Source organism: Protopterus annectens, chromosome 11.part0 (genome assembly GCF_019279795.1).
Source record: "Protopterus annectens isolate FY-2018-M chromosome 11.part0, PAN1.0, whole genome shotgun sequence".
NCBI classification, from domain to species: domain Eukaryota; kingdom Metazoa; phylum Chordata; order Ceratodontiformes; family Protopteridae; genus Protopterus; species Protopterus annectens.
Genome location: NC_056745.1, coordinates 1323448764 through 1323474243, shown reverse-complemented (window position 1 = coordinate 1323474243; position 25480 = coordinate 1323448764). Strand labels below are relative to the sequence as shown.

General features: G+C 43.1%; 1 protein-coding gene across 1 annotated transcript in view; it reads right to left on the bottom strand.

Moving 5' to 3' along the window:
- LOC122815065 (putative uncharacterized protein DDB_G0286901) overlaps positions 1–21359 on the bottom strand; it is a 151945-nt gene extending 130586 nt beyond the window's left edge. The window contains exons 1-2 of the mRNA XM_044087309.1: positions 21273–21359; positions 2041–2274 (exon numbers count right to left, since the gene is read on the bottom strand). Coding sequence (XP_043943244.1) covers positions 2041–2274; positions 21273–21359 — 321 coding nt within the window. The remainder of the gene's footprint in view (positions 1–2040; positions 2275–21272) is intronic.
- Positions 21360–25480: the final 4121 nt, after the last annotated feature.

The window sequence follows — 25480 nt, the reverse complement described above, 5'->3', positions numbered from 1 at the left end:
TTCTCCTTCTGTGAAGGAGTCTTACCTGACGACTCCAAACCTTGCATTCATCAGAAAGGCAGCATCCATGACAATCGAAGCATGATTCACACCAAATACCCCTAGGATTTTAGACATTTTTTCTGCTCCTGCAGGTAATCCACACTTTTTGAAATGTAAAACGGAGTATCAATCATGCCTTACAGTGTTTCATACAGTCATTCGTTTTCAAGTAGGGGCATTTCGCAACCGCAAAAATCTGGTTGCAATAGTACATAAGTACCCTGTCATCAAACATAAAAACGAAGATGGTAAGTCCCTCTTTGCCAACACCATTGCCATAACCTGGAACACACTACCAAGCCAAATAACTTCTACCACCTCCTTTAGTCAATTCAAAAAACTCCTGAAACCCCACTATCTAAGTAACTGGCTATGCTCATGCCACTCATCAGACTAATCCATACCAAGAGAATTTGTCAGGGTACAGCTATGTATAAACAGTTTCTCCCCTGATAGCTTCCAAACCCATGTACATTTACCTTACAAAACTTATAACTGCAAAAGAAAAAAAAAATGTACCTCTGATTGTCTACTGTAAGAAATGTTACATCACCAGCATGATGTCCTGGTGTGCGTATATATGCTACATGTATGTTTGTTAATCACTAGCATGTTGTCCTGATGTGTATATATGCCATATGTATGTATGTTCTACTTCTTTTTACTCTCATGTAATGTATTGTAATGTGAAGCTTTTCTCCCCGGGCCTCCGAAAAAAATGGACCTGTGTCCAGTCGGACTTTCCCGGTAAACAAATGTAAAATAATAAATAAAACAAATAACTGAATTGGTCGGAAATATTGCTGAGGTGATAAATTAATTGACTGCCTTGAGAGCTCATATTGTGTTTCCAACAGGCCTTTGTGCAGACACTGAAGCTTTGCCATGTGACCACTATTTTGTGTTTCAACATCATTATCAGTTAAGGTTAACAACAAATGATATGACTTCCAAACATGATGACATATAGATGTGTTTGCTTAACAAATGCCAGCTGAAAATTCACTAATTAGAATATGGAAATGTTTCACAATGAGGTAAGAATATTCTTTTTAAGTGAAGGAAAATGAACTCATGGAGCTATTGCATTTTTCCATTTAAGACACTATACAGTCAGTGAAACTGTAAATATTTCTCTCTCTCTCTGGGTTTTTGTTGTTATTGAAATTATTTTGTTTGAAGGGTATGGTCATAATCTAAATGTCATTATTAGGTGCCTAATTTATGTTCTGCCAGTTTGAAAGAATATACCCTCGTGAAATTTCTGATATAGTGTTTACTTACTGTAAAAAAAGTAATAAAATATTGACATTTAGTCTGTAGTATAGTAAAGCATAACAAAAGATTATTTCATAAGGTGATTGCCTTATTGAAAGAAAGGTAGAAAGTGAAACTAGAAAACAGAAGTATCATAGAATTCTTCAGCTATGGTATTAAAAAAGAGAATCCAGACATACAGCATTACATGAACTAGCAAAAGTTGAACTAACATGCAAAATGAAGGATTTCACATAGTTATCTAAAATGAATAGTTAGCTCTGTATAAAGAAAACTCAGATAAAATCAGACCTAATAAAGGATGAAACTACACACCAACAAGAACAGGCATAAAGGAATCATAAATGATGTAGGCATTATTTGCTGTTCTCTGGTGCTAACAGCTATGTTCAAGAAAAACATAAAAGCACATACAAGCCACATAATAGAAGTTGATGTCTTCCTTAAGGAAGCTAAATATTTAATATTTCCAGTACAACATAGGTAAATACGAATGAAGCAATATGAATGGGTTTGGAGGGTGGCATAATGGTTCAGATGATTACCACACACACACAAGGTACAGGGTTTGAGTTAGCTTTAAGGGAAATTAGCTAGGCTTAAAATGACCCAGCAGGGTAGCTAGCCTAGTCCAAGCCTAGGAACCCATGAATGGGAAGAGGGTGTTGTTATATTCAGTGCTAATAAACTAACTGACACAGTGACTACAAAAGCACTTACATTTTGGTTGCCATCTTCTCTGTTGCATGCATTATCTTGACCCTTTTCTTCCAATGGCTGGAGTTTATATTTGTTGATTGCACTGTGTACAGTTTGAGCCTCTGGTTCCCTTTGGCAAGAAGTAGTTCTAGCCTCTGGTAGCCTTCTACTAGAAATGTTTCCAGCATCCTGGCTCTCTTGAGTCTTCTGCAAATCATGTTTGTCTGCAACATTCATTTTCTTTGAGACAGCATCCTGCAAACCAAGATAATCCATTACAGGATTACATAAAAAATCATTGCCATTAACCGGAAAGCAGATGCCCTTTCTTACCATAGGAGAGCAGAGAAGATGAGAAATGAACCAGCACTATAAATTCTATATAATCTCAGGCCACACCTGTGTAACAGTAATCATAAATTAAAGTAATCCATGCTAGCCTGCTCATATATGGATCTACTACCGTATATTGAAAGAACAAAATGTCATGTTCACTTGGCCAAGATCACAAAGCCGAAAGCAGAAAACACCGAAATCATAAAACAATGTAACTCATAACGAAAAAAAACTGCACAAATCAGTACACACATCCGATGCCACATATACTAGTCTAAATACAAAAACTTCTCTAGAACATATCGATAAATAAACAGTTTCTAAAGCATTCCATATAATTAACATAAACCACAGTTTAAACAATAAAAGTATATGGGCAGGATTCACGAAGCCTCCGTGTAAGAGATACAAGGCTTACACGGAGGCTGCAGTTAAACGGTTTGACGTCAGCATGTTATGCATATGCATGAGGGCATGCTGAATCACACCTAAGGCTAACACGGTCCGTGGAAGACAGTAGGGGGCGTGTCCATAGGCCAAGCCCTGCAAGCGGACACGCCCCCAGAAGAGTAAAAGTGCCCAAAGTAAACACCCACGACAGAGTCCATGGAAATGTGAATAAACACAACACAACACATGCCCCCACAGACTATGAACATAAAATATATAAATGAACATGTTATATATTTTTTTAAATCGTAAAGATGTTTGCCCGTGAGTGTGCTCGTTTGCGTGGGCGTGCCCGTAGCTTAGCCACAGTTAGCAGTCAGTGGAAAAGCATATAAGAACTAAATATGCAAAGTAAGCCAAGAAGCAATAGCGTAGCGGTAGAGACGTCGGCTGAAGAGCAGGCAGTCATGGTTCGAGCCCCCACAACATCAATTTTTATTTTTAGTAAAATAAGCACGAAACAAGTCCCTGACAAACATGTACACATATAAAATTATATTTTATGTAAAATGTAATGAAATAGGTCATTTATGTTAAAGAAATGTGAGATAACAAAATAATAAAAAATGCCAGATGTGCCTATAGCTGAGCTACAGTTTAACAAGTTGAGTGCATCTGCCCGTAGGTGAGCAGTGGTTTAACAGGTGTAAAATGAGTGCCCGTAGGTGAGCAGTGGTTTAACATGCTGAAACTGTGTGCCCCTAGCTGAGCTGAGCGTAATATGCGTGCTGACAGCCAAATGAAGCATAAACCAGCGTAACCCATTTGCGCGGAGCTGCGCACCGCGCCAACAAGCTAACCGACGGGCAACGTTGAGCAAGCTGTATCAAAACTGCCTTTACACAGACACACCCCTCAGCCTGCAGACAGTCATAAAAAATAAAAAGCAGAGGCCAGGTTCGTACCCAGGTTACTATACACCATAGTCAATTTACTGAACCACTAAGCCATGACAGCGGTACCTGTAAATGCAGTAATAGCAAATATATAGTAATGAATACAAAGTGGAGCATGACAAAGCAGGTTTTCTGAAGTTGATACAATTCCAAAATGGCCAATCACAGATATGTGTGGGAAAACGGCCTATATAAGCCCCATAGGCGGGAATACACAGCATAAACGATTGTAGAACTGACTTGCAGCCAGAATGACAGGAGTAGGTGAGGGTAGTTGCTTTCGAGCACAGAGGTGGGGCATTGAGGAGTCCAGATACATGGTCTGGCTCCTAGTCCATAATCATGAGGCCCAACTCATGCAGGGCCAGGTCCTGTGGGGAGCATATAGGGCTGAGGCGTGGGACCGGTTGGCTCATGATCTCACCAGTGCCACAGGGATTCCAAGGACTGGTGAGCAGGTTCGTCACCACCATGCGGACCTGAAGATACATAAGCAGGACCAATTGAACCTTTGGATCCAGGAGGCCCGGCAAATGCCCAATGCCCCACTACTGAGTAAGTTACATGTAATTATGTATGTAAGAAATTAAACTAGCTGATATTATGGAGATGTGTATTCCAATATTACTTCATTTATATTACAGCTGCAGGTGTCCGTTCTGCGAACCGCAGAGCCTATGGTGATAGGCTGGTGCGGTTGCCACCAGGCAGGTCAGTAATCCTCTCCCAGTAACTGTACAGAAATATAAAAGTATGACAGTTAGCAAAAGAGTGCAGTGTAGTCACTAAGTAATAGAATGTGCAAGTAACAAGTGTAAGAGTGTTTGCAAGTATTGCTTGATTACAAAAGTGTGTTGCAGTCTGTAATCCAAACAGAAAAATGAAAATGTCTGAAATAAAGTCTGAAATAAAGATGCCCCACCTGTAATATAATAGTACACAACCTGCAGCAGGCTGAAAAGTACAGCTGCAGAAGATGAGCAAATCACATGTGTGAAATATACCCCTGTTGAAATACTGAAACATGACATAAGTGAGACTGCTGGAAAGGATTGTAATAACTACAGGTAAAACATGTCAATAAAGCCTAGAAGTAAGTACCATCCTGAATAGTAAAATGAAAACAAGTGAGAGAGTGTGAGAAAGTGTTATGAATCCACCAATAAAGTAGTAATAACCCCTGAATAAAGTATACTGCAGTCAGTACAGAATGAAATGCATGTGAGAAGCAAAACCAAACAGCAAAATGTGTTCAAAGTGTTGCTGCAGCTGGAATGTGTATCCCAAAATCTGTATATGTTGCTCTCAGTCTGCAATATGCAGATAGTATGATTGTCTGACATACCAAACATCCACAGTTGTCTATAGCTATATAAAGCAAATGTAACAGGATGATGTAGCTGAACAAAGCCAGATATGAATGTGTATGAAGAACAATAAAATGTATATTGATGTAGCAGTAACAGTCCTATCACCAAATTAAAGTAGTTATCATATAGGAAACTGTAGTTAGAACAGTAGTGTGTATATATTTGCAGCTATTAGAAATGTACAGCATATGTATTGGTATTCGAAAGTGTTAATATAATTTTCTTCACCCCACCCTATAACCACATATAACCCATTCCACGTGAAAATGGTATGTGCAATCACAATTAACACCCCTGGACATTTGTCCTGTTGGGTCATAAATATTTGCATGTCCATTGATGCATCTGCCCTGTTCATACATCCAAACCTGATGGCCTGTTGCCATCAATCAACCCTGCATGTTGTTGGACTGTGTATTGCTGTTCAAATTATGCATGTGTTATGCTCGCTGTTCAATGGTGTGAATATCTGGGCGTTTGGTTAATGGGAATACTAATGCATGCTGTTACAACTAATTGTGAATGGTATTATATGTTACTAACCCAAACTGTCATGACATAATGCAAAACATAGGACGACAGGGAAGGCGGGTTCCAGCGGACCCACCTCTCCCACCTCAGTTGGCGAGTGCACCTGGCACTAGTGCCCAGTCTGGACCCTCCTCCGGTGGCCCTGTGCCACCTGTGGCTGGAAGCGCTGCAGGGGATGGGGCTCATCCCCCCTCTGCAAGTGTGGCCGGAGGAGAACCACCACTCACCCTCCGTAGCGTCCGGACTGTGGTGCGTAGGGAGATCCAGGACTCTGTTCTTGGGCCCCTACGCCAGCTTGAGGCACAGGTGGCACAACTTACGGGCATGCCTGTTGTCCGGCCTACACAGCCCCCAGCACAGCCCCATCCTGGGCAGTGAAGGAACAGTGGCAACTGCCCATGTGTGGGGATATCAGTTCCACTGTTGCCATCTGTGGGCTCATGGGCTCTGAATATCCAAACCTCCATCCCGTCAATTGTGTAACCCCCACACATGTCATACACGCCCCTGTATGCGTCTTGTTTGTCTTGTCTGTTGACCTACCCAACCTACCTCCCCAGCTATACCGACTTCCTTCACCTGACATACCACTCTCACCTGAAAAAAAAAAAAAAAGGGCACTCTGTACCCACAAAAATTACGCCCCATACATAGCTGCCCATTCCGCACACATGTCTGCTGGACATGGAAACTATCAATTACAATTGGCTGTACAACAAGTATTATTGTTGTCCTGACACCTCTCTCAGGGGTGGAAGGTTTCAAATGTCACACCAAATTAGATACATATGCACAGCTGTTGCTGATGAAGAAATGGGCAGCTATGGGCCTTACCTACATCCCTCCTGCAAATCCCAAGCTTGTTTCCCTACTGTCTTACCCTCTTTGTGACCCCTTTTTCACCACTTTCCTGTCTCCCCATTTTCATTTCTTTCAAAGAAAATAGTGCGGGTGTGCAGCAGAGTAAGCACTGTTAAGCGGTTGTAAGTGGGTGCGCGCAGAGCTAAACGCCAGTCCACATGCGGGAGCTCCATGCAAACCAACGCTAACCCAGTTACAACTGCTTAAAAGTGCCTTAGTCACTCTGATTGACAGGTCCCGTAGTCAGTTCAAAAGCAAAATAAAATCCCACTGTCAGTCCCGAACCCAGGACCTTGGAAACAGTAGTCTGCATGACCTACCACTAAGCCATGACTCTTATACAAGAACATTGTGCTAAAATAAATATATCATGTAATAGTAGGAATGAATGTAAAGGGAATATAGGATGTGTAGTCCACAAAGCATGTCAGTTAGAATTACTGTCAAAACTAGTGGATTTCCATAATAGTAGTGTGTGAACAGAAACAGCCATGCTAGTTGGTAGCTAGTAGATAATAATGTCAGTTAATGTACATATATAAATGTATGTATATTTGCATATATATATATATATATATATATATATATATATATATATATATATATATATAATTGTAGGTGTCATTGTGCATACACACTTACTACAGGGAACAGGAGAGAGGAATGGAGAAATGTGAATCTACAACACAGCCTGAATCATGAGAGAGATACTAACCTTTTCACTCACAGAACAGTGTCCACAGCATACCAGCATGGTCCCCGCCCTTACAATCTGAAAGGGCAACACCTATCTCACATACCCTTTTATAGCACTGTCCTGAAATCACAGTGAGAACTGCAATCAGTACACAACTGGCTGCATGCAATTAGCAAATGCTGGCTTACAATTGGTGCAGAGGCCATCACATGGACCTATGCAGATACCTACAAAAGCATCCTGTACTAACACTCTACACATGCAATACATTCATTGCACTGTCTGGAAGCAGACAGAGGGAGAGAGACAGACAGAGACAGAGAGTGAGAGGAAAAAAAAAATAAACACACACTACACACTGAGTCTAAGCTGTCAGCAGTGACAGTAGCAAGCCGTGCCAGCAGCAGCAGGAAGCAGAAGTAGTGGTAATGCAACCAGCTGCAACAAACACAGGTAATGTAAAGTAGCAGGTTAATAGTCTGCATACTGTGAACCCTCCAAATGTGTCATAGGTCTGTATCTATAGGTATGTCCATGTGATATGTTGTGTGCACGTAGTTCCACCAAAAGGGGATGACTATACATTACATGTCAGTCAGTGTTAGGCCATGATCCTGGCAGCAGTTGTCTGTGCGTTGCCCTCATCAATGGCTGTAGTGACTGTTTTGAAAGGTCAACCAGGTTCAAAAGGCAGGATCAGCCCATCACAAAGGCAAACTGGCTGGGAACAAGTGTCTGCAGGTACCCAATATCGCTGTATATGTGTCCCATACTGAATAATTCCATAGTTTAGCATACCAGGCCGGTTATGCTTATGATGCAGTAGTTCCCAGGGTCAGTAGAAGTGCCTCCTTAGTGGTGTGGGACCACTGTTGCTGTATGCCAGTGTTCAGGTACATATCCTGTAGTACGGCCAAGGTTAAATATCAGTCTTATATGCGGTTGTATGTCCTCTTGGAGTGCACGTAGCACACATCCAGGGATACCATCAGGTCACAGTGATGCTGTGTGTTCTGCTTTGCTGAGGGCGGCCTTCAGCTGGACATGTGAGATGATAGGGAGGTTACATTCAGCTGTGATAAGTATTTCTACTTGTGGGGGAGAAGGGGGGGAATACATGCACCAAAACTGTCTGCAAGAATGTTGCCAATATCTGTGTGTTTGGTGAATGTTAAGTAGGTGTCTATTAACTCAGAGCATATCTGAGGCGTTTGGTCCATATGTGTAACATAACTGAAGAAGGCCTTGTGGTTATCTATAGTGTTTGTGGCCATTTCCCTCCCAGAGTAGGCCGTGGCCGTTGTTATGAGAGACTGTAGCGTATTACCAGTGCTGACCACAGATGCCTTCCCTTAATGTCAATCTGCTCTGTCCTGCAGTAGCCTCCTGCTATTGTTATACAATCTGCCTCTGGCTGGGGTCCACCGGACAGGATGCCTAACCTTTGTGCATAGGGTCTGGGTTAGACATGTGTGTGCAAGTTCCATGCAATCTGTGGGATGTCCGTGGTAAGCATTCGCAAAGGGGTCAGCAGTGTGGGTTGTGGCTTCCACTGGCCCAGTGGGCTGCATGGATACCATCGCAGTCCTAACAAGTGAATAACTGTCTAATCACATACATATCAAAGTAGTCTACTGTGCTGGTGGTGGTGGTGGGATATGTATATCCAGGCCGAGTAACTTGTGTCCAGATCACACTAGTGGATGGCGTTCCACGTACAGTACCTTGGTATGAACCCCAGAGTGAGGTTGTGCATTGGACCTGTCGCAGTGTGCTGACCGATGGGGCATGCTACTATGTTGTATGGAATGTGGCAGGTATTGTTGCACAGGTGTTGGCTGAGCACTGATATCTGGCCATGCATCCACCACGAGACACATACATGCAACATATGGGAGTAGTAGTATATCACTACACTTGAGTATCATGTATAGTATGTGTGCCATATATTGCTGACATAGTCTGCTGATATCCTGTTTGTGTTCTCTTCAAGGGAGATAGCGCGTCAGCGTAATCCCGCCTACTCTGCAGCGGAAGATGAGGAGATACACCAGAGCCTGGTGCGTGATTATGACATACTGTTTTCCCGCACCAGCCAGAATCAGCAGGAGAGGGCTGCACTGTGGCAAGACCTTGTCTGTAGGGTAAATGACATTGGCACACATAATAGGAGATATACATCACTGCAGTGATTTAATCAGAAATGTCCATCAGCGTGCGTCGGATATCCACAGGCAACAGGTTGCCACAGGAGGTGGGGTGGCCACACATCACCCCCCCCCTCACCAGACTGGAGGAGCTACTCCTAAGTGTTGTGGCTCCAGCCCCAGAACAGCAACAGCAATACACCTGCATCATGATGGATCCACACAGCAGCACGACATGGAGCGTGCAGGTAATATGCCATATGTACACTTGACTGTTCTCTACACTGTTAGTTTATGCATGTGTAAGGTGTGTCCGTGGTATGTAGCTGTCAACATAGTATGTAATTGTGCATGTGTGATATTGGCAATATCAGCAGCTGATGTGTGAAAGGCAACTGGTGTACTACTGCACTGTATCATATGCAGTATCAATGGCACAGTTGTGCCCACTGACATTAATCTCCTCATTTCTGCAGCTAGCTCCAGTGTTACAGGAAGGCAGGCCATCCATGCTGGTGAGTGTGTTTAACAATACCTATAATAGTCCTGATAGTGCTAGTAATACTAGTGTAACTCAGTAGTGCTCTGTGTGTATACTGCGGGGTGTGCATGTGTGCAGGTGTGCCTGTGTCCACGTGTGCATGTGTGCATGTGTGCATGCGTGCCTGTGTCCACGTGTGCATGTGTGCATGTGTGCCTGTGTTCACTTGTGCATGTGTGCATGTGTCCATGTGTGCATGTGTCCACGTGTGCATGTGTGTCTGTGTCCATGTGTGCATGTGTGCATAAGTGCATCACTGGTAACATTGTGTGGACACTGTAAATTGTGTTTCCTGTCTTCCTCCCACAGGTTCTGGTGCTGCTCTGGTGTCCTGCAGCAGGGAACCTGAATCTGGTGCCACAGGTACTGGTAATGATGATATCTGTGTAATGGCACAGGAAGGTGTGTCAGGGTCTGCCATTGGTCAGCCAATTGACAGTACACAGCTGTCAACCCCATCATCGTGCACAGTCATCCTGCCAGTACATCCTTTGTCACCATTGTCCCTAGGTGATGGACAGGATACAGTGGGCATTGACCAGGGTAATGTGGTATCTGTGGCACATGCTTCCCCACACAGCAGCCATGGGCAGGGTCCTGCGATGGTACCACACAGACAGTTGGCCATGGGTTCTCGTGGGAGCATCCGTGGGTGTACTGCCTCTGGCAGACGTGCCCAAAGAGGTCTGTCAACCTCAGCTATGTTTTGGGCTATCATGCAGGCACAGTCGCGTATGGAAAGGTACACCAGACAGGGTCTGAGGGAGCTGAGAGCATGTCGCACAGCCATGACTGACAGTATGCGTGACATCGCGGATGCTATCCGTAATTTCACCAATGTCATAGACAGACATTGTGGGGACATATTACAGCAGTTCCACAACCAAATGTCCATGAGCCAGGGCAATGGTGGGCGGTTGCGGCATCGACGTGGCCGTATGCCAGCAACAGCAGCAGCTGGCAGTTGGTGCGGATGACAACAGGCCCGTGCATGCCCCCATAGTGCCAGCAGCAGCCCCAGCAATGCTGGGTCTGTGCTGTCATCAGAACGCCCCAGGAGACCACGTGCACGTGGCTCTGGACAGTCCCAACAGGGACCTGTGTCCAGTCAACACACTCCCGCTTCTGATGACAGTGCCCAGTCTGGCTTAGTACTGGATACGGTCGGTAGCACCCCTGCCAGGCACAGGTACCGTGTCCATGCCAGGTGCAGTCTGTAGCTGTCCACAAACCCCTGTATATGGCAGCCATGAGGTGGAAATGTGTGTGTGCATACACACATGTGAAATCTTAACACCTAAGGCTACCACATACACGCACACACTGCACCCACAGTGCCCCACCCTGTACTGCTGTCCCTCACCAACACACATACACACACATGTCAATTGGTGGTATCAGTGGCAGACTCAGGCATACCTAATTCACACCCTGTGCATATGATGAAACTGTGCCACCTCCTGAAATCTCCAACATCATTGCAGGAACAGGTAAACACGTTGCTGATGCACAGGGTGACTACATAGAAGTGTATTAGTAGTATCATGTTGGTAACAGTACAGTGTGCTGATATGACTGTGTGTATATCCCAGCATACCTGATGCAGTAACCGTATGACTGTCCTGAATTGTTATCTGCACCCATAGTACGTACCAAAGTGTAACAGCTGCACATTATTGCATACCGGTGGTAAGGATGTCAACGGATAGCCACATACATGGGTAGCACAGGGGGCAAGCTAATGCAAGTAGTGATATGCAATGATGGACATGTACAGTAATGGTGTCAAGTTGCCCACAACGACTATGCAATGTGGATGTTTGCGCATGTTGATATGTGTGCAGTACCAATGTACTCCAAATAACTATGACATAATATCAGTTCTACCATGGGCATCTGCGCTGTGCTTTCCTGGGTACATGTTGATAGTGCCTACATATTTGCACTGTTACCTACTGTTAGTGTTACCCCTTCTTTGTTATACAATGGACTACTTCCAGCCCTGCTTACTGTAGCTTTGTTTGCATGCATGTTCGTTTGGGGTTCCCTGGAACACTGCTTCCACCTGCAATGCAGAGTTACAGTGCTTCTGTGGACTCCTAGTGACATCTGCATAGCGTATGATACATATGTCAAGTTTACACATGACAGAACATCACTGTCTGTCCTGTTCGCATGTACGTTGCCTGTGACACATTGCACATGTCTTACCTGGCATTTACCCACGTGTGCAGTCATATATGCCAGTGCTATGAAACAGTAGCAGTACACCCACACATACACACCTTCAGTATGTTGTTCCCCATTGGCCCTATGTGTTGGTACTCACCATGGAAATCACACTACTAGGGTAGCATGTGCAAAGGTAACCTGTGAATCACCTCTATGGTCAAGTTGTGGTTTATGTGAGTCATGTGGCAATGTCTCAGCTGCCACATGTATGCAGTCAACCATCACCCTTGGCCAGGAACATACAACACGTGTGTGATGCCACCACATAGCCAATCTGGGGACTGAGCACTCTGAACCCAGTAATGCCATACCCTGTCAGGTGGCATGTCATACTACAGTGACTACAATACCAGTCAGACATAGACACGCACTGACGGCAAGCTGAACACACTGGGCATATGTGGGGACTCAGAATAGCATCCTGCCTGAGCATCACACACCTCCGCAGCTGGCACACAGGCATATGTTACATTGGAACAGAGCACATGCCACACATGGCACACACATCCCATGTGCCACACACTCACAGCCTGTAGGGCTACACAACACACCTGCTACAGATGTGTCAGGTACCTCTCTTGGCCGCTGCAGTGGGGTCCCGCTCAACAGGCTGTACATGGTGAAGGTCACAGTGATATGCCTCTGGGGCACTATTGTCCACCACAAAACACATGCATACAGGTCAGTTAGAGGCATGGACACATATGACTCAGTCATTGACCATGCCACTATGGATGACCTGAGACATACCTCCCTGGACTATATGATAGGGAACATAGAAGGGATCTCTCAGCATGTGGCATGGGCCAGTATGAGCCTGATCTTGGTTGCCATCATACCCTCACCAGGTATGCTACCACTATATGTAGGAAGGGTGTTGTATGTCTACATTCTGCTCAGTCTCCAATGTCATTCATAGGGTATCCACTGGCTGTCAACGTGTGCTTACATGCTAGGGAAGCCACAATGATGTGCGAGGGGCAGCTTGCACGTGACACCCATGGCCCAATGTATATTGGCGAAGCCCCTTGATACACACATACTGCCTTATGCTGCAGGACATGGATTACATAGCCACCTCCGCAGGTATCACACAGGTTAGGACACTAACAGTGCTGCTACACAACACCAGCAGTGTACACCGCAAGATGCATGCACTGGACACTGTCCTCAGCACTGTGAACTGCAATGTCTGTGCAGTACCAGAGTCCTGATTCATGGCTCACAGGTGCAACTCATCACTGCCAGGTTATACCTCATACCATGCCTGACGTCCCCTACACATTTAACACACATGGACAGGGGGGTGGTACCCCAAGGCACCATAGATACACACACCTCCAGGTTGTTGGCACAGCACAAAGCATCAGGGCCTATTCATGTGCAGCTAACAGTGTGTTGGACTGCCGTCTGGTTCATAGCCTGGCACAAACAACCCTCCCATATACAGGAAACCCACCTATCCTCCATAACAACACTGGCAATATGACAGTCTCAAGAACTGTCTTTATATGGCTGGACTGCATCCAGCCAAACATTGTGCATGAGCATTACTGTAGCTGCAACACACTAGTTGAAGGGTTCCCAGCATGTGGTCACTGAATTGCAGTGGAATGACATGTTATCACTCTCACAACAGGTGGGAACATGCAGCACCTGTACATCGACTACATGTAGACTATATGGCCCAGACCAGATGTGTATCCCCTGCTGTAGGTATTTTACCATATACACCCACACTGTATAGACACATACCATGTGCGGCCCCTGCACAGTAAGACACAGTCATATTGTTATGTATTGCAAATGCCATTTATCCACTCGAGGCACATGTCAGACATGGTAACTACTGCAGGTCACAGGTATTTATGTGTATGTGTATGTGTCACACACATACATCATGTGTGCATTGCCATTGCTGGTTTAGGCAATGACATGCATTGTTATGCACAAAGACCCACACAAGGTCATAATGTGTGACACAACCACACGTGGCAGTTGTGGGTTACCAAAACATACCTATCTGTACTCTGACAATGGTAATAGACCCAGTAGCAGAGCGCACTATTGGCATTACTGGCCAACTAGCCCTGTTTGGCTGTGCTGATAGTGTGGTGACATCCCCTGTGTTTACTGGGGGAATATGCAGCATCTGCTGTATTGTAGTATTTGCCAAAAGGATCTGTTCTCTCACACTTGCATTTACACACACCCTACTACCCCCACACACACACACTTGTCATTTGCAGGATTCATACCCCTACCTAACTAAGTCACGACACGTGAGAGAGACGCATTAGCGAAGCGCACTATTCGGATTACTAGATGGTTCCTCTTCTCTGGCTATACTTATAGGGTGCTGACATCATCAGTGTTTTGAAAGGGTAATGTGCATCGGGTAGTGTGCTCTCCTGATTGCCAAAACTAACATGTTTTTCATTCAGAATTGCACACACACCAACTCCCCACATCCAAACACACACACACACACTTGCCATTTGCAGGTTTCAAACCCCTACCTAACTATGTTATTACACTTGAAAGTGACGCTGTAGCAGACTGCGCTATTCGGATTACTGGTAGGTGTCTCTTCTACAGCTGTATGTATAGTGTGCTGACATCATCACTGTTTCGAAAGGCTAATGTGCATCATGTAGTGTGATCTCCTGATTGCAAAAAAGCACATGTTTTTCATACAGAATTGCACACACACAAACTCCCCACATCCAAACACACACACTTGCCAATTGCAAGTTTCAAACTCCTACCTAACTATATTATGACACTCGAAAGAGACGCATTAGCAGAGTGCGCTATTCCAATTACTAGGAGGTTTCCCTTCACCTGCTGTACTTATAGGGTGCTGACATCATCCGTGCTGAGATAGAGGAATGTGCATCCTGTAGAGTGCTTTCACAGTTGCCAAAAGGGACATCTCCCTCAAACAGACTTCCACACACACTAACCCCCCTCCACACACACTGGGCAGTTGCAGGATTCAAACTCCTACTTAACTATGCTATGACACTCGTGACAGATGCATTAGCAGAGCGCACTAATCAAATTACTAGGAGGTTTCCCTTCACCTGCTGTACTTATAGGGTGCTGACATCATCCATGCTGAGATAGAGGAATGTGCATCCTGTAGAGTGCTTTCACAGTTGCCAAAAGGGACATCTCCCTCAAACAGACTTCCACACACACTAGCCCCCCTCCACACACACTGGGCAGTTGCAGGATTCAAACTCCTACTTAACTATGCTATGACACTCATGACAGATGCATTAGCAGAGCGCACTAATCAAATTACTGGGAGGTTTCCCTTCTCCTGCTGTACTTATAGGGTGCTGACATCATCCGTGCTGATATAGGGGGATGTGCATTCTGTAGAGTGCTTTCACAGTTGCCAAAAGGGACATCTCCCTCCCACAGACTTGCACACACACTAACCCCCCTCCACACACACCGGGCAGTTGCAGGATTCAAACCCCTACCTAACAATGTTATGACACTCGTGACAGACGCATTAGCAGAGCATCTTAATCGAATTACTGGGAGGTTTCCCTTCTCCCTCTGTACTTATAGGGTGCTGACATCATCCGTGCTGAGATAGGGGGATGCGCATCCTATAGAGTGCTTTCACAGTTGCCAAAAGGGACATCTCCCTCGCACAGACTTGCACACACACTAACCCCCCTCCACACACACTGGGCAGTTGCAGGATTCAAACCCCTACCTAACTATGTTATGACACTCATGACAGATGCATTAGCAGAGCGCGCTATTCGAATTACTGGGAGGTTTCCCTTCTCCTGCTATACTTATAGGGTGCTGACATCATCCGAGCTGAGATAGGGGAATGTGCATCCTGTAGAGTGCTTTCACAGTTGCCAAAAAGGACATCTTCCTCGCACAGACTTGCACACACATCAACCCCGCTCACCCACACACACATACAGACACACACACACACACACACTGTGCAATTGCATGGTTCGAACTCCTACCTACCTATATTATGACACTTGAGGGAGATGCATTAGCAGAGCGCGCTAACCAATTTACTGGGCATCTGGTCTGCACCTGCTGTATTTATAGGGTGCTGACATCTTTATTTCTACAGAGGTATGTACATCTAGTACTACCTGTCAGGTGGGGGATAGCATATATATGCATTTGCAGCCACCTACGTCAGGGTCAGATATGCACATCACACTAGCAGGTTATGTTCTATACCATGCTTCGTGACCACAGGACCTGTAACACACAACACAACCAGTCCAGAACACCACACCCACATCCAGGACACACACTTAGCTTCCCTGGGAACAGTGCCGGGATATGCATGTGTTCACATACACCATTCCAGTTGTTAACATCAGGTACAGGCATATTGTGTGTGAGACCAGTGAACCACGAAAAAAGATATGCAAAAAACAAAACAGGAAGAGGACCCGCCAAGCCCTCAGCAAGAGCACAAACTGCCAACACTGTTGTGCTGTGAATCAAAGTCTTACGTACACCCAAATGGAAAGTTTCGATAAATACAGGATTGCCGTTAGTGTAGATATTTCTCACAAAACCAAGTAGTGAAAATAGTTTATTTCGAAAAACAGACGAAACAGGAACAAATTTGATCACGAGCGCTTTCGCCCGGTCTTACCGGGCTTTTTCAAGTGTGAATGAATCAACTGAAAGGACCAGCCTTTATAGCGCAAGTGCGTTACATCAATTGAATAATTCATTAATAACCACATAATTGTGGTGGGTTAAATGTTAATTAAACTAATTCATATTAGAACATTCAATATAAAAATTACCACTACAATTTGTGGGTCCATGTGCTATGGCAGAACCACACACCACAGCCACATGTGGGAATACATATTGCACCTGTCCATCTACAACATGGGTACTCACTGTTCCACACCAGCGGTAGACCACCATTGTTGATATCTGACCATACCCACCTTTCCCCTGGACATCCATATCCCATCCCCACCCCCAGGCAAGGTTGTCACTGCACACAAACTGTATTTAGCACAAGCAGACTCTACACTTGTGAAGACTGGGGTGGACGACTTCAAAGGACCCATGCTGGGGGACTATACTGGCTACTCAGCATAATCCTTGACAACTGCATTCTATGAGCATGTGTATGGTTTGCATTGATCATGCTATCCCACATATACCCATGACTGCTCCACAACAAGACACCTGTCAGGTGTACACCAGCCATATATGAGCCGTCCAACAGACAGAGTGAGCTAATACATTGCAGAGCTGTAGCCCACAGAGGGAGGACAACTGTGAACAGTTCCGGCACGGCACTTCATTCACACATAATCATCACAACACTGTGTTGACAGTGGAATTGTCCAGACAATGCAGATAGGGCTCCCCTCAGTCTGTTATTGACGGCCACTTACTGTTAGAGATCATCAGCAACCCTCTTCCAGCACACACCAACAACACAGCTCATTAGCCTCACACGTTGCCTTATGTGACCTACTTTACAGTGGACAAACCAACAAAGTCCCATGCAAGGGGGAATGCACGGTCTGTACCAAATACAGCAAAGCACCAAATAGACCAGCAAGGCAGAACGGAGTTCAATAATCCTTTATTATACGTACTGAAACAGACCGGTTTCGGCAAAAATTGCCTTCTTCAGTGTAGGACATAACAAACAAGTCCATCACCATCAATTATTTAAATATAAACCAGCAGCCAATAAGGCAAGCAGGTTCATAAATATTAATAAGGTGAAAAAAGTTTTTTTAAAGTCTATTAACATAGCAGCCTCCAATATAAAATGTACAAAATACCATATTGAAGGGTCATAACATGTCATCAGAGCAAACAATAATAATAAATAAAAAATAAAAAATAAAAAATAAATGAATAAACTGAATAACAATAATAAACACATTTAGATATATATAGTAGTATATCTAAAATATAGACAAATAATGAACATACCAAAATATGCCAAAAAATATATATATATAATAAGCACAAAAATGTCTCCATACAGCAACAGCATAGATATAAACATAGCTTATAATATGACAAGCCTACAACATGGAATGTGAGATACTTTTCATCAATACCATGAGCCCCCCATATTAAATGGGCTGTTGATCATGACAATGCCCATATGAAAAATCTACAAAGAGGAATCAAACATAACAGAAATCAGGAATATAAGTTCAGTAGATAAATGTACCTATACTCTTACTATCCTCGACCATCCAAAACTTGCAACATGGTATATATGTGTGAATGTAACCTTAGTTATGAACAACTAGTTATCATTGATTATTAAAACCCAGATGGAACAAACCCCTCAAGGTTGTGATCCAATATTTCACTTTTGATCTAACAAACTATGCCAACCTTATAACATGACAAGCCTACAACATGATATATAATACTTTTGATCAATAACATAAGCCCCCCATATTAGATGGGCTACTGCTCATGCCCATATATAGATCTACAAAAAGGAATCTGACATAACAGAAATCCAGAACATCAGTTCAATAAATAAATGAACCTATGCTATTACTATCAGTGACAATCCAAGACTTGCAACATGGTATATATATATGTGAATGTTACCTTAGTTATCAACAACCTATTATAAATGATCATTGAGACCCGGATGGAACAATCCCCCCAAAGTTGTGATCCAATATTTCTCTTTTTGATCTAACAAACCATGCCAACCTTGTTTGTTGGTTCTATCCCCAGAAATGCGATCGATGACCAAAAAACTAAATTTAGCCTGTGGATGTTTCAAAGTGTGCTGATAAAGGGCACTGGTCTCTTTATGGTTCCTGATATCACTACGGTGTTCATTCATTCTAGTTCTTAGTGCTCTGGAAGTTTGGCCAACATAAAATGCACCACAATGACAGGAAGCTAGGTACACCACCCAATCACTACTACAATTACCAAAGATTTTAATATTAAATATCCTGCTGGTATTGCGGCTCGAAAATTCTTTGGATTTAAACATATATGAACATGAGCCACAATGACCACAGGGAAAAGAGCCAAAAAGCTCATCACCATGTAGTGTAAGTTGTTTGTGAGTAGTACCCCCACTTGCCATATGTTTAAAATGTGACAAATAGGAGCCCAAGGTTTTGCCCCGCTTATATGAGAATTTACATTTCGGCCCTAAGATGGTTCGCAGCCTCTCATTGGCCAGTAAGATGTTCCAATGTTTATTGATAGTGTTTCTGACCATATTGATGTTTCTCCCGTAAGTTGTAACAAATCTAACCTGGGTACCAGATGAATATTTGTTTTTATTTTTATATTGCAACAATTCATGTCTCTCAATGCCATTGGCCCTAGATCTGGCAGACGTAATATCATATTGATCATATCCTCTATTGATGAACCTCTGGCTAAGATCCCTGCTGGCTAGTTGGTATTCCTCATTATTTGAACTAAGACGTTTGATACGAATAAACTGGGATATCGGAATACTTCTAATAGTATGTCTGGGATGTAGGCTAGAAGCATGGAGCAGAGTATTATATTGTGGATACTTACGAAACACCTTAGTCGACAAGGTGTGATCTGGGTTTCTGAATACCGTGACATCCAAAAAATTAATGATATTTTTATCATAAGTCACAGAAAATTCAAGTCCCCACACATTGTCATTAAGGTATTCCACAAATTCCTGCAAATAACCCACATCCGCACGCCAAACTAGCCAACAGTCATCCAGATAACGTCGCCAGATGTCCATCTCAACCTGATAGATGTTATGTAAAGTATCATATATCAGGCATTCCTCCACATAGGCCATAAAAAGATCGGCATATATGGGAGCAAAAGATGCTCCCATAGCTGTTCCTTGCAACTGCCAATAACATTGGCCTTGGAAATACAAGACATTCTTGTTTAATACATGTTCGGACATACAGATCAAAAGAGTATTAAACCCAGGTGTATAAAGATTCGCCCTTTCTAACCAGTATTGAAGAGATTGTAAACCCGCCCAGTGTGGTATGCTTGTATATAATGATTTTACATCTAATGTGCACAAATACCAGTTGGGTTCGAGTTGAGTATCTCTTATTAGCTGTAGAAATTGGGTGGTGTCCTGCAATCTAGATCTGATCAGACCTAATAATGGCTTAAGATATTTCGTAAGAAAGGCAGAAAGAGGTTCGGTCAGGGATCCCATACCAGACACAATCGGTCTACCAGGTGGCTTTGTCAGAGATTTATGAATCTTTGGTAAAAGATATAGTATCTGTTTCGAGGGTTCAGAAACCATAAGCGAAGCCAAACACTTTTTGTTAATAATACCCTCTTCACAGGCTGATTTCAAAAAGGAATCTATTTCTTCCTTGAATATAGGCGTCGGGTCTAAGGACATGTGCATATAACACTTGGTGTCAGACAATTGTGTCAACCCCTCCTGTATGTAATCAGCAGTGTTCAAAACCACAACTGCACCCCCCTTATCTGCAGAAATAATCACTATTTCCTTGTTGTTACATAGTTGGTCCAAGGCTGTTCTATCATCCGAAGTGAGGTTATTTGCTAGCATAACATGCCCCAGATTCTCAAAATGAATATCTCTCAAAATGGTATCCATAAAAATGGAAACATATTTGTTCATGGGTGGTTGGAAAGAGGACTTACCAAACCTAAAGTCCTCTGATGGTGAAGAATTGTCATCATCAAAAAACAATTTAAGATTCAAAGTCCGACAAAATGCCTGCAAATCCTGAATAATATGATATTCTTGACTAAAAAAGGAAGGAATATAGTTAAGACCCTTATTCAAGAGAGCAATCTGTTCAGTAGTTAGCGGAACTTTAGATAAGTTTAATACATTCTCATTAAAAGTTGCCATAACCTCTACCTCAGAAGGTTGTCCAGTAGGCCCTGGAATGAAACCTGAGTGGTTTCTCTTTCTGTGCTTTCTGCCCCCCCGGTGTCCCTTGCCCCTTCTAAAGGGGAAAATTTGTTTGTTTTCTTCCTATTGGGTGAAACCCTTTCAGAGGCCCCCTCACTATCAGTGAGTGAGGATTCCTCCCCAGATGTACTAAATGAGGTATCACTCTTATTCTTCAAAATTGAACGCGGTCTCTTTTTGGTGCGACTCGGCCCTGTTCTAGTCTGATTGGTGTCAACAAATCTAACAGATCTGCTAACCTCAAAAGGTTTGCCCCGTTGATAATCTGAGTAGTCCCGATGGAACTTCTTAATTTTGCGTTCCTTAATGGTTTTCTCATGTTCCATCAGATCATGGGAGAGTTTTTTAATATTATCCTGATATTTATTAGAAGATTCAAACTTATGAACATCCGAACATAAGGTTTTAATTTCTTGTATGTTTGAATCAACTGTCCTTTCATAATATTCCAACAAAATGTTCACAAATGTCATGGATCCCATCTGTAAAGCTTGCTTCCAATCTTGGTTCAATTTGTCATCTGGTCTCCCTACTAGAGGTTGGATACGTATACGAAGTCCTCTGGGAGCCATATTTTGTGTCGAATAAGCCCTAAATAGCTTTAGATGCCAAATATTAGATCTAAGTGTTTTAAATGCTTTGGTGATTGAGTGAAAAAACATATCACAATCAACCGTGGACGATAGAGCCGAATTGGCCGGATCATTGCTTGGCAGTTTATCAATGCCAAATACACCTATATCCTGCCGATCAGCACATAATCCAGACAAAATGTTATTGAGATCCATGCTGTGAATCAATTTAAATATACACCCAATGAAGAGATGGAACAGAAGAAAACCACTGTATGATTAATGTATCCACAATGTTTACTGAACGTATATCCCCAAAAAAAGGCCAAATCGCACCAATTAGACACTGGAAAATGTCCAAGATATATAAATAACTAATGGGAACACCAGAGCGGCAGGAAGCACTACCTTATATAGATAGATATGTTTCCAGGTTTAGTACAAGAACCTATGACCAAAACTGTTATCTACTATAGAAAAAACAGTAATAAACATCAAAACAAAATATAAATATTTGAAATTATATATATTTTAATGCTGTTGGGGGACCGAGCAGAGAGTCTGCATTCACCAGAACCAAAAATCAGTTAACATACAATAAGGTCCAAAATAGGGTTGCTTATTGTATATTCAAAAGATATATCCTTAAACTGGTGACAAAACTTTGAAACATCCACAGGCTAAATTTAGTTTTTTGGTCATCGATCGCATTTCTGGGGACAGAACCAACAAACAAGGTTGGCATGGTTTGTTAGATCAAAAAGAGAAATATTGGATCACAACTTTGGGGGGCTTGTTCCATCCGGGTCTCAATGATCATTTATTCTATATCATGTTGTAGGCTTGTCATGTTATAAGGTTGGCATAGTTTGTTAGATCAAAAGTGAAATATTGGATCACAACCTTGAGGGGTTTGTTCCATCTGGGTTTTAATAATCAATGATAACTAGTTGTTCATAACTAAGGTTACATTCACACATATATACCATGTTGCAAGTTTTGGATGGTCGAGGATAGTAAGAGTATAGGTACATTTATCTACTGAACTTATATTCCTGATTTCTGTTATGTTTGATTCCTCTTTGTAGATTTTTCATATGGGCATTGTCATGATCAACAGCCCATTTAATATGGGGGGCTCATGGTATTGATGAAAAGTATCTCACATTCCATGTTGTAGGCTTGTCATATTATAAGCTATGTTTATATCTATGCTGTTGCTGTATGGAGACATTTTTGTGCTTATTATATATATATATTTTTTGGCATATTTTGGTATGTTCATTATTTGTTTATATTTTAGATATATTACTATATATATCTAAATGTGTTTATTATTGTTATTTAGTTTATTCATCTATTTTTTATTTTCTATTTTTTATTTATTATTATTGTTTGCTCTGATGACATGTTATGACCCTTCAATATGGTATTTTGTACATTTTATATTGGAGACTGCTATGTTAATAGACTTTAAAAAAACTTTTTTCACCTTATTAATATTTATGAACCTGCTTGCCTTATTGGCTGCTGGTTTATATTTAAATAATTGATGGTGATGGACTTGTTTGTTATGTCCTACACTGAAGAAGGCAATTTTGCGAAACGGTCTGTTGTTTCACGTATAATAAAGGATTATTGAACTCCGTTCTGCCTTGCTGGTCTATTTGGTGCTTTACTTTACAGTGGCACAGTAGCCTACTGTACTGGTGATGCAGATGCCAAGCACACTCTGGCTGAGCTGTCATTCCCTAGGGCAACAAGCCTAGTATTGACCTCTACACCCATATGTTCAATTGTCAGATGCACAATATTTGTTGTGCTGTTCTACTGTTTGCAGGTCTTTATTGCCATAGCATTCCCTGTTCCTATGACCAACTTGTGTATATGTGGAAGATGTTTGCATATGACGGCGATCCACTATATCACTTATGTCTCTGTAGTCATTTACTGTGTGCACTGGGCAGATTGCTGTGTTGTGGTTGGTTCTTGGAATGACACGTACAAATACCAGATATGTGTGGCCATCTGCTAAACGGGGATATGGCCTAAGTGTGTGAGCATGCCCAGTTCAGCCTTTCCATGGCATGTTGTCTGACATATGCCTCATTTATCAAAGTGTGCAAGCATGCCCAGTGTGGGCTTTCCATATGTTGCACTCTGAAGTCCACCACATATTTGGGTGTGTGTGAACTTCAACAATATCTCACGTTTATGGTTGTGTGTTGGATGTCATGCTGTGTACTAACTGGCCAACTGCTTCGTGTCTGCCACAACAGGGATTTTACTGTGCCTGCAGGGATTGCATGGGTTACTTTGCAGACAGTTGTCAACATTCTTTCATAATGACCTAACAATGTAGTACCGTATAGTGTGCTGGTTCAGTACTTTCATGGTGGTGGACAGTATCCTGAGCTTTAGTCCTATCACTGCTTGACATCTTCATAGTGAGCACAACAGACTGTGTAGGGGCCAGTTGTGCACATATGACCATGTTGCATTATGTTCAGATATGGACAACCTACACCAGGCTCGTCCAACATTGGCAGTGTATTCCACAACATAGGTGGACATTGACAAACACTAGCGATGTTCCCTAGGCCATTTCTGATGCTAGTCACAGGGTGTGTTTGTCCTTCGACACACATTGTAACCGGAGTTTGCCATGACATATGTCATGGTTAGTATACTGTGCCTCCGTCTACCTCTGACATACCAGTGATACCCAGGGTTAACCTACCATCTCCCATCCACTCATCGGGATTCCTCTTGAGGGGTGTCGATAGGTGAGTCTCTAGCTATCCTGTACCGGGAGTTTACTCAAGAGTGGGAGTGCTTTCTGTGTTATGGATCATTCTGTACAACTTGTCCTATGTATGTCAGTGCTGGGGTTCAGGTCTCTCATGTGCATAGCTCACTGCCATTCAGATTGTACAAGGTGCAGCATGCTCATTGATTCCAGGTTGGACATGGCTTCATACATCAGGCACGGCTTGCCTGTAGCTGGGCAGTATGGCAGTGTGTGGGGCTGCAGTTTGTTTACTCAGGCAATACATGGCATCTGTTCATGCTCTTTGCTACTCCTGGTGGGGTACTGTTGTGGACTTTACAGTTGATGGAGGTGTCTGCTGAGGTATATCCCACAGGGGCTATTGTAGTCAATTGTGATGCTGATGAAGGATGACTGCAGAGCCACAGTGACCTCCCCTTATCTACATCTGATAACATTCATGATTGGGTGGGTATATGGTATGTTTCTGCGAACACTACAGCCACATGTTTGTCCAGTGCAGGATATCTATCACCTTTTGTCCCCAGGTCTCTCATTACATGTTAGGTACGTAATGGGTTAACACCTGTGTCGTAATTTGTGGGCACTTACTCTATATCCATGGTGGTTGTCTATACACAGTTCTGCAATTAGCTTGCTGACATGGCTATGGCTCCAGTTGTCTGTTTGTAGGTGGCCCTTTTGTGGGTTGCTTGTGTCAGCTGGGGGTCGGATATGGTGGGCTGTTTGTACTCCTCTGCATACATGTTCAGTCACAGTCCTTCCATGTTGGCCTATACCTATGGGACATATATACAGAACGGGGGGGGGCCAGGACCAAGCCTTGTGGGATGCCACTCAAATCTGCTTTGTAGTCTGACACGGATGCAGCATGTCTGACCATGTCAGTTCTGTCCTTGGTCTGGTTTGCAACCCCTCTACTGACATAGGGGTATATATTTAAGCTGGTGAACATATCCATACTGAACTTGTAGGGTATTGTCTAGAAGCATATGCACGTTCCAGCTATGCTGTGTGGACCACATTGCCCTCATCAATGACCTTAATGACTGCTTCAAATGGGTCAAGCATGTGTAGGTGCAGG